Raw genomic sequence first — 11,284 nt, forward strand, 5'->3', positions numbered from 1 at the left:
CGGCTCGGGTGTGGCCGCCAGGTTGAAAGCCATGGTGAAAGTGGGCACACTGCTGACAACGGAGAGCAAAACACCTGGACAGCCTCCTGCCATCCACCCACCATGGAACAAGGCCAGAGTTGGACCATTGGAAGTGAGGGATGGAGGTAGAGAAAGGCTGGAAGAAAGAAAAGAGGAAGGGTCTGAGAGAGGGGAGGCAGGGAAAAGAGAAAACAAAGGAAGCGGAAGAGATGAATCAACAGAAAGAGGGGGAGCGAGAGGAGGTAGAGGAGAAACAGCAGTATGGGGAAGAAGCAGTAGAGGTGTTGTGACAGTGGGGAACAATGGAATGAGAAATGGTTTTGGAAGAGAGCTCCCTGGCTCCTCGTCCTCTGGCCAGTCTTTCAGGCCGGACGGTGGCATGGTCATCAATGGGAGTTACTTCCAGACGTCCCTTGAAGCCAGAGAACCCCTGCCAGTAAAACAAAAGATGAGTGAGGCCCTCAGTCTTATCTCCCTCGCCAGAAGGCTGCAGGGACCCGCCAGGGTGGGAGACAAACAGTGGAGTGATGGAAAAAGCTTGAGGAAGCGAGAGGAGAACAGCAGGAAGATGTATAGCTCCATAGGAGATATGAGTATTTCAGCATCAGTGTCAGGGAGAGCCGGAGATGGCAAGGCGAGGAGGAGGTGGGAGTCAGAAGAGGAAGATAGTTCCTCTGAGCGATGGTCCAGCCAAGGAAAAAGATTTGACGACAGCGATTCTGAAACAGGAAGTGGCAGCAGAGGGTCAGAATTTAGTCTCTCTGACGCAAGTAGCCCGACGTCATCTGTCACAGCCGGCCGTGACAAGACCGAATCTGATACAGGGACAGAAAAAAATGAGTCTGACTCAGGAGCAGAGAAGGAAGAGGGAGCTCTGAGCTCAGATAGAGAAGGAGGGAGTGAAAGCAGAGAGGATGAGGGGTCAAAGGAGGATTCAGGTTTAGAGGGTGAGGAGGAAGAGTGTGGAGAAAACTCAAAGCATAGTGTTAGTAACAGGGCTACAAGCAGGGACAGCGGTGGTAGTAAAAGTAATGGTGCCAAATTAAAGAAAGAAAGAAAGAGCAATCGGAGAGGAAGGAGCAGTCGCAGTGGGTCAGGTAGAAACAGAAGCAGGGACTCAAAAAGTTTGAGGTACGCAGGTTCTACGGTTTCTAAATCTAGGCCCAGAATGGCTTCACATAGAACTATAGAAGAAAAGAGTGACAAGGAGAGTGAGGAACATGATGAATCAGGAGAGGAGGAGGAGGAGGAAGAGGAGGAGGAGGAGGAGGAGGAGGAGGAGGAGGAGGACAGTGCTGTATCACATAAGTCGTCATCAAGTCGGCGAAACTCCCGCCACAACCAATCGGAGATCAGCTCAGGCTTGATCGACACCTCAGATGACTTGCCAACAATCATTGAGGACGCTGAGGAGGAGGAGGAGGAGGAGGAGGAGGAGGAGGAGGAGGAGGAGGAGGAGGAGGAAGAAGAAGAGAGGAGCAGCGACCATGTGGGGGAAGGAAACCAGAAGGAGGAAGTGGGGGATTTGGAAAATAAATTGTCTGATTGAAATGCAGATGAAGACCTTGCGCCTCCACCCTTCACACCATGATTAAATTCTTTGCCACTAAGTAAGATCTTGGTGAAAATGCCTGGATTGGGAGTGCAGTCATTACCTGAGTGGAATTTATTACTGTAATCTCTCTCTCTTCTTCTTGTTTGGTGTGATTTACGTTCACAGGGGTTTAAATTGCCTGCATGTCCTCCGCTGCCCTCGCACTGCAACTCTTTCTGTGTTTTTAGCCTCTGTCTTTAATCCCCTTTTTCCAATCAACCTATCTTCTCTCGCTCCTCTCCGTCTGTCTCGTCTCCTCTGATACTCCTGAAGTCGACTGTTTTATTCCGGTACTTTTTCTCCTGAGCTGACTGCTCTCATTTTCCTTTTGTGAAAACTCCACCTCCAGCTGCTTATTTCTGGGCTGCTGCAGCTCACAGATTGTTATTCACTGACCTCTCTTTGTTGCACACAAGGTTCGGCTTTTTTCAGTTATCATTTCTTTTTTCTGTGTCTATCACTCTCCCTGTGTCAGATCAGGTCCTCCAGCCTCTGGTATATGCAGGGGGAAAATATGTTCTCTCTGTAATGATGTATTCTTTCCTCCTCATTATCAGGGTTAAATAGAAAATCAGAGGGTTGTGTTGTGCGATAGCAGGTCAGTTATTTTCACAGCAGCCCTTTCTTCTTCCAAAATGTTTGTATGTGTGCACAACAGTGTTTGCTCTGACCTAACTGAGCAGAATTACATAGTATTTTATATTAATAAAGAGTTACGACTAAAATCTGGAGTAAACACTGGCTTTGCTGTGTATTGCAGTGTGTGACTGTGTTATATGTGTGAATAATGGGTAACACTTTACTTGAATAGGTATTCATAAGATTGACATAACACTGTCATAACCATGACATAACAGCTGTCATAAACATCAATGAATACTTATGACAGCTGGCATTAAGTGTCATTCGGTAAGTTATGTCACTTTTAATGCAAAGTTGACATTGTTTGAAATGTTTTTGTTCTGACAACTTGACATAAAGACAATTTAAACTGTCATAGCAGACCTAATTGCCAGACTTTAAAAATTATGTCAAGTTCTCATAACAAGGACATCTCAAACAATGTCAACTTTGCATCAAAAGTGACATAACTTACAGAATGACACTTAACGACAGCTGTCATAAGTATTGATTGATGTTTATGACAGCTATTCAAGTAAAGTGTTACCGTTATGTGTGCATAATGCAAATAATACTAAGCTAAAATAAACTGGCGCTCATGGTAAATGTTCCACAGTAGCAAACTAATCAGTTAGCTCCTGGTCAGATTAGCCTACCTGGTCACTTTAAATGCTGAGTCACTGTAGCGTCCAGGCTGCACAGAAGAATTGGCCCTGCTCAGAGAACCTATTATAACACAACAAACAGCTAGCAATCTGACAAATTGCTGTTTTAAATCCAAATTTATGTCAAAGAAATGTCAAACTGTCGCAGAGAACCAAAGAATGAGAAAGGACCTACTAGGAAATTAACATTTTCTTGTCGCCAGTGTATTTTTCCTTTCACACGTCAGATGAAACTCTTTGGAAATATTTTAAGAAAACAATTTAAACTGTCAAATTATTTGTGTGTTTTTCTCCAGCACGGCAGTAGAAAACGCAGAGTAAAGTTGGTGGTTGACCGAGAGTACGAGACCAGCTCCACCGGCGAGGACAGCATGCCGGAGACGCAACGCACCCGCTTACCCGCCACCCTCAACAGCCACGCCAACGTCAACGGCAGCGTCTACATGGCCCAGAACGGCTCCATCATCCGCACGCGCCGCTCAGGAAACGCCACCGGTCCCATGCACACACACACCACCACCAACAACAACCTCAAACACACCTCCCCTCTCTTCAGCTCACGGCTGGCAAAGCACTTTAAAAAACTAGACAAAATGGCCGCCACGTTGGAGGAAAGAGTTCCCCTGAACAACCCCAGAACAGCAGCAGCAGCAGCAGACGGCGGCTGCAACATCCAGCGCACCTTCCAAGGCTCGGGGACGGCCACGCCCGCCACCGCCGCTTCCTCTTTCTCCAACACCGACAACAATAAAACGCTAAATGTGTTTAACACTCGACAATCCAGCGTTTCTTTAGGGTCAACCAGTACCAGCAACACAGGCCCCGAGAGCGAGGCCTCCAAGTCCAACCTGCTGAAAGCGGCGCAGGGCGGCGCGGAGCAGCAGCAGCAGCAGCCTCAGCCTCAGGGCTCAGAGGAGAGGGAGGAGCTGAAAGAAGGCGAGAGGGAGTCCAAAGTGGATGACAGTAATGAAGACGACAACGATGGACTTGTTATGAGGGAGCCGCTGGAGTGCCCGAGTGACAGGACGCAGTCAGATGAGGAGGAATTATGGATGGGCCCGTGGAACAGCCTTCACATACCCATGACCAAACTCTGACTGAAACTGTCTTCACTGTGCTCATTGCCAGGATCATTACAGCGTTCAGACATCGTTGCTGTTCATTAGTTGTGGATCTGATGGGGATGCTCCAGTCCAATTAAGAGAAAGCGACAGTAATTAAAGGGATAGTTCACCCAAAATTGAAATTTCACTCATTATCTACTCACCCTCATGTGGAATAAGGTTCTGAGAGAAGTTTCAGAGTCCTCTGTGGTTTCTCTGAGTTACAGGGGGTCTCGGCGTAGCAGTGCATGTCCATATAACGGTTGCAAATGGATACCAACTGTCTTCGTAACAAAAAGACACACCAAAAAACATCCAAATACCTCCATGCTGCTCGTATGTAATGTCCGTCTTGTACTGCGAAATTGTCCCGAAAAAAATTAAATCAGTCTATATTTCAAGCTTGTTTTGTAGCGGAAGCTTCTCGAAGCTCCTCTTCCCGGTTCGTCAAATTTGGACGAACCAGGGTCCGTCCTCTTCCCAGTTCGTCCAAATTTGACGAACTGGGAAGAGGAGCTTCGAGAAACTTCCGCTACAAAACAAGCTTGAAATATAGACTGATTTAATTTTTTCCGGGGCTTCGATACAAGACGGACATTACATAAGAGCAGCATGGAGGTATTTGGATGTTTTTTGGTGTGTCTTTTTGTTACGAAGACAGTTGGTATCCATTTGCAACTGTCATATGGACATGCACTGCTACGCCGAGACCCCCTGTAACTCAGAGAAGCCACGGATGACTCTGAAACTTCTCCCAGCCCTTAGTCCACATGAGTGAAATTTCAATTTTGGGTGAACTATCCCTTTAAGCGATTGGTAAGGTAATATTCTTCATGTATCGATCAAAAGAATTTCATTTATGTTTGTTAAAGGTGAGAGAGATGGAAGGTAAAGGTACACTAAAATTAGGAAGTAACCTAGCACCTGGTTATTTATTCCTTTTTGCCAATTAAAATGTCTGTTTTGTAACTTCTCAACTGTCCAAACAGAGCATCCCCTCAGCCCAACTGATCTCAGAGCTGCAAACACCTTCACAAAACTTGACCTAGAATGAGAAGACTTGTTATATTTCTACTTTGCTAAGAGATAATGCCACAAACTTGAGGTAATAGTCAATGAATGAACTCTCCACGGCCCTTTAAGCGACAGATGTGTCTCTATGGAACTGCACTTTGTTTCATTCAGTATTAACAGCTACTGGTGCAACTCATCTTGAATTTGCCTGACACTTTTCATTGACACATGAAGTCTTGTATTGTTCAAACTTGCCTTTTTATCCTTTGTCAAGTTGCTTGGCAAACTTTATCCAAATAAAAAAAAAAACTATTTCATCCATTGAAACATGGAGTTTGACTAAATTGACTCCTAAGTTGATGTCTCCTCTTCCAAACTTGACATGACATAACAGTGGCAAGGTGTATGGTTTCACAGGGATTAAGTATGTGGAGCTCCCCCAAAACAGACCTTACAGGTACTGTAGGTGCATTTGGGCATTGATCTTGTCAACTAACTCTTAAAAGTGGAACTACTCCTTTACAATGTGGAAAGTACATTAAATCCATCATGTCTTCTTTTTTTTTTGAGAACACCAATGTTTGTTCCTATCGCACCACGTTTGAATCAATAATAATAAAGAATCTTTGGCTTTATTTAAAACCTGAAAATGCTATATTTTTTAAAGGGGAAATGAAGCAGCAAATCAATTTTCAGTGTACTTAATTAAATAAAATAAATTGTAAAACTAATACAATTAATGTTAACATGTTAAAGATTTTTTTTTTTTTTAAGTTTAGTTTCTTTTTAGCTGTAGGGAGGCTATCTTTGGGTACGACAGCCTTTGACGTCACAGGGTTGCTTGCCTCCGCTGGTAGACAGTGACAGACAGTGACGGTGAAGGATAGCATCGATCTATTATAATACATACATGAAGGATAGTTAATTGCTAGCTCATAGCTCATTAGCTCACTAACTGCTGCTAAAAAGGAGCCATACTGCCGCGGTGGGTAGCAGAGCTGAAAAGAAAGAATCCTCTGCTAATATCCGACTACAGGGTCTGTAGTGGTCATTAATTTTTAGAGCAAAATTACATGCAGGAGAAAACCTTTGAGTCGGGAAAGTTGGTCGTTCACCAAACCAACCGATTAAAACCTGACGTTAAAATGTCCATTTTCTCAAAATTCATCATGAGAGTCTGTCATTGAGCACACCTGCCTAACCAGACAGACAGACAGCATCCACTAACCATAAAGGTTTCCACAGCATAGGCTGTATCACGAGACTCATTAAACACAGATCAGCGCTACAATAAAGAAGGGAAAATGACTGTTTACAAAAAAAGGCCTGAAAATAATCTCAGTCTGAGTGACACATTTATTTGGTTAGTGAGAGGCCACAGCTCATACAGACCCTGGGACCTCATTTATCATTGTGGATACACCTTTTTTTACACCCTTTTCCCCCCGTTTTGTGCGTACGCACTTTTCTCCGCCAAATTTGGGATTTATCAAACCAAAACCTGACGGGAAAAAGTGCGGACATTTACACCCATTTTGACCCTGGCGTACCGTGATTTACGCCTTTTTTGAGGAACAGGAGGAATTGGCGACACCGTTGCTGAGTCAGAGAACTGCAGTGTGCGAGGGAGAGAGGAGCGCGGAGTACATTTACAGTAGAAGAGCACAGAGGATTTTTTTGAAGTAATTGTGGTAGTGGTGGACCGTTGATGCTGGCAGTCCAACCCGCTCTATAATAACACTAGGCTCTATGTTAATTGATAAACAGAGCGGATTGAGGATTTTGCTTTTTGCTTTTACACACTATAGTGTGACGTCCGACAAGGATCAAACTCGCCAAGTTTAAAAACACATCGGCAGCAGCGCACACTGATCTGCAGCTACTGAGTCTGTTATTATTCTGTCACCTGAGTTAACGAGGTGCACGTGTGTTTGGAGCTGAAGAGAGAATAAAGAGTGAGACAACATAACGTTAATGGAAAATGACCTAAACCAAGTCCAGTAGAGCTGTAACTGTGTAGTGGAGAGGCGTTCAAAGTAATGGTAACTATCGTGGAAATCCTGCTTATTGTTTTAACATCTAGGTGTTAAAAAAAAAAAGTTTTTCTGGGATAAAGGGGCAGATTACATAAGATTGTTCTTCTTTCTGCTCCTGTTTGTTGAGATTTGGGAGGTTTTTGTTTTTATTGTAGCTTATTAAAGTGCAAGATCATTTTTCTGACTGATATCGCCGTGTATGTAGTTCCGCTTCTTTCCCCCGCCCTCCACCCGTTGTCTTTGTTGTCACCGTTGTCACTTTGTTGCCGCTCCACAGAGCGCACATGGCTAATTAAATATGCACGTGATGACCATATATAGTTGTATATAGGCGTTCCGGGGGTGGAGTAAAAGGTGTGTTCACGTGTGCACCATTCTTGGGTCCGGTGTGATTTATCAAAGGGAAATTGCGGAGAGTTGTGCGTACGCACAGTTTGATTGATCTGAAAAAGGTGTAAATATTTCGGGTGTACAGTTTTACACCCTCTTTGATAAATGAGGCCCCTGTGTGGTTTCCAGGTTTCTTACCTTGACTCCTTGTATCCTAAAACAGTCATCCACTGACGTTATTCCCATTTCCATTTTGTTCCTCACTATCATCAACCATTTCCATTGTGTGAAAAAAAGTTTTTTCTCCTTCACTGCCACTGTCTACCAGCGGAGATAACCAACCATGTGACGTCACAGAAAGGATGTGGCCATCTTGTGGCCACGTCCTTGCTAAAAAACGTAAAAATACATTTCTTCTAACTTCTTTTATATGTTTACATTTATTGTGTTAGTTATACAATTTTAAAGTACACTGAAAATCCATTTATTGAATGGTGTTGAATTGGCCGGCTGCTTCATTTACCCTTTAATTCAAATTTTGGAGTAGGGGAGAGTGGGGTAAGTTGAGCCACTTTTTGTATTCAGGATCACTACATAAAGACAATTATAGTTTTGTTCCTAACTAACACATCTGCATATACTTCAGGATGTTTTGCATCCCTACAAATTAACAGAATGAGTGTAAATATAACTGTTTTTAAAATATAGCATGTTCAAAAAAAGTGGTCTTGTGACTCAACTTACCCCATTCATAGGAGTGGGGTAAATTGATCAACCCCCCCTTCTTTCCTTCCATCCATCTCCTACCTCCCCCTTTACTTAATATTTCACCTGCCCAGGCTACAGGTGAACACAAACTGCAGGGACTTCCTGCTGAGCCACCAACTCGCTGAGATTTGGGGAATTTTGCAATTACGCCGCATCTTGGGAAGAATCCCTGATATTTTTCTTTGAAAGTAAAGTTTGGCACACTATAAACAACTTTTCCTGTTTATAGGAACATACTTACTGTAATCACAAACATACAGAATCTTGATTTAATCATTTGTACATATACAGCCAAAATATATTCACTAAGTGTATAGGATTGGTGGCTCAACTTACCCCTGGCCAAATGGATCAACTTACCCCACAGCTACCTTAGCTTGGGTTTATTACTCCCACAGCTAAAATTGTGCACATTCATGCTAAGTTTACTACCTCATGTTGTAGCTCATAGATACCGCAACCCATGTATAAAACAAATTTACAATAATATCGTTTTAGTCTAAACACAATTCTCATAAAACTTATGATCGACAAAATTCACTTGCGAGAGCGAAAAATTGATTTTTGGGTCATAAACATTAAACCAATTTACTCACATTGCTCTAACCTTCACAGACTCCATGAAATGATGCCTGGCTCCCTAATATTTGGTCACATGCTATTTTTTTTCCTATAGTTTCCTAGAAACAAGGGGTGGGTCAACTTACCCACTGGCTCATCTTACCCCACTCTCCCCTACCTTTATTTTGGGGCTCACTCTAAAATGCTTTCTCAAGCCCAAGATCAAATAAATTCATATAAAAAGTCTCATCAGCACTGAGTACAAGCTGTTATCCATCATTTCCTGTTCATCAGATACTAGACAAAGAGCTGGTCAACTGTAAAAGAGTTAGTCATATTAAACTTTTAACTTGATTAAGAGCGGTGAGATTTCCAAAAAGTTGCTTGCATACCATCTTTTAAGAGCTATTTACATTTCGTTTTAATTGAACTGATACTGTTTGGAATGAAGAGATTATTTTTTAAATTCCCCTGCATTCCTGAGAGATCGTCTCAGCAGAGCACAAGGATCCTTCTCCCTTATCAAGGTTCATTACGATAAAGGTGGAGGAACTTTTTTAATTCTGAACCACATTAAAGTGAATTGTTTTATTTGAAGTTTGAACAAAGACAGACCATTAAGCTGCGGAATTAACCAAGTTTTAAAACTCTCACATTTAATTTGATGACTGCATAATTTTGCATTAATGAACTCAACAGAGGGTGCTATACTGGTGGTGGTGATATTTGAAACGGAGTGCTCCTTATTAACCGGAATTAGCAGACTGTACCGGAGAGGAGTGTTTTAAAGCAGTTTCTGGAAGGAAGGGCACGTCCAAGCCGCTGCTATTGATTCAAGTAAATGAGCTGATTATGTCACTGATTCCCGAGTCCACTGTGCTTTATTAGAGGAGAAGACAGACTCAACTCCACTCATTAATTTATGACACAGGCGCAAAAAAGATTTGATTAGTGGCTGCAATGATATTAAAAGGAGCGTTTCAGCCAAAAAATAAAGCTTGGTTGTTATGTGTACTTCATCCTTAATGCAAAACCATATTCATTTGATTGGAGGTTCACTGACAGGCTGTATTACAAGTGAATGTATGTTCAGTTACACACAGCAGGTAATCACATGGTATCATTCATGTAGCAGATAAAAGAATGAAAAGCTGCAAAATGTGCCCTCTAATCACCACTTACTAACATTTGTTTGAAACAGCCATTTTCACTGCAGGTATTTTTTTATTTTTTATTTAAAGGACAATTCCAGGCGAATTCAACTCAGGGGTGTATTTTATTATCATTTTAGGTCTAAAAGAAGGAATCTGAAGATTTTCAGTTTAATCGCTCCTGTTTTGCGGTAGTTGCGTCTGTCCCCACATCGCCACGGCAGCAATGAATGGGAGTGGATGTAAGTTCCGCTGTTTAGACTGTTTACAGCCCTCAAAGCCGCAATTTTTTTCCAAAGACAGCATCAGATGGCTACTCAAACATGCACCGAGAAGTTTATTTACTTCAAACAAGCCGACATGTTTGTAAAACTAGATCTAATTCAAAGTCTCCCGGAGTCTGCCCGATATGGGATTTGAACCTGGGCCGCCTGCAGCGAGGACTTTAGCCTCTACACATGGGGAACCTGCTTAACCTCCTGCGCTTGGCGCCCCAGGACTAAAGACGTGACGATGAGGACGTAGCAGCTCCTGGAAACTGGAGAAGCCAAAAAGAATTCAGTCGTAAATTTATTATTAAGCCTTCAGCTTTCTGGCTATTGTTATTCATCCATCCATCCATTATCTTCCGCTTCATCCTGGTCCGGGTCGCGGGGGCAGCAGTCGGAGCAAGGATCCCCAGACTTCCCTCTCCCCGGACACTTCCTCCAGCTCTTCCGGGGGGACCCCAAGGCGTTCCCAGGCCAGCCGAGTAACGTAGTCACTCCAGCGTGTCCTAGGTTTCCTCGGGACATGCCCGGAACACCTCACGTCAATCTCACGCTCCATCCGCGCTGGTTTAAAGTCCCGCCCCTTTGGCTGCCGACCGCTGGAGCTGGCAGGCTGTGAACAGAGCGTTGAGAGTGTCTGCTGCCCATGCTGATGACGCCCATTAGAGGTGCTGATTCTCATTCCAGCTGCTTCACACTCGGCTGCAAACCGCCCCGGTGCATGCTGAAGGTCCTGGCTCGAGGGAGCCAACAAGACAACATCCCGAACCGTACCCCCTCCGGCCCTTGGCTGCGCCTAGAAATTCTGTCCATAAAAATAATGAACGGAACCGGTGACAAAGGGCAGCCCTGCTGGAGTCCAACATGCACCGGGAACAGGTCTTATTGCCAGCAATGCGAACCAAGCTCCTCCCACAGGATGTCATGTGGGACACGGTCGAAAGCCTTCTCCAAGTCCACAAAACACATGTGGACTGGTTGGGCAAACTCCCATGCACCCTCAAGCACCCTGCAGAGGGTGTAGAGCTGGTCCAGCGTAAAACCGCATTGTTCCTCCTGAATCCGAGGTTCGACTATCGGCCGAATTCTCCTCTCCAGTACCCTGGAATAGACTTTCCCCAGGAGGCTGAGGAGTGTGATCCCCCGATAGT

General features: G+C 43.9%; 1 protein-coding gene across 1 annotated transcript; it reads left to right on the forward strand.

Annotated features, from left to right (window-relative positions):
- Positions 1-1,493: 1,493 nt before the first annotated feature.
- On the forward strand, positions 1,494-4,116 carry LOC146968160 (uncharacterized). Its single transcript, XM_085761167.1, has 2 exons — positions 1,494-1,631; positions 3,198-4,116. Exon 2 carries the CDS (start codon positions 3,273-3,275, stop codon positions 3,996-3,998), a length of 726 nt encoding a protein of 241 aa, XP_085617293.1. The 5' UTR covers positions 1,494-1,631; positions 3,198-3,272; the 3' UTR covers positions 3,999-4,116.
- The last annotated feature ends 7,168 nt before the right edge of the window (positions 4,117-11,284 follow it).

This window comes from Trachurus japonicus, chromosome 19 (assembly GCF_045865225.1).
Source record: "Trachurus japonicus isolate A0001 chromosome 19, Traja_1.0".
Classification (NCBI taxonomy): domain Eukaryota; kingdom Metazoa; phylum Chordata; class Actinopteri; order Carangiformes; family Carangidae; genus Trachurus; species Trachurus japonicus.

Excerpts from the sequence above, each read along its gene's own strand:
- LOC146968160 (XM_085761167.1), top strand. The coding sequence starts at position 3,273 with ATGCCGGAGACGCAACGCACCCGCTTACCCGCCACCCTCAACAGCCAC.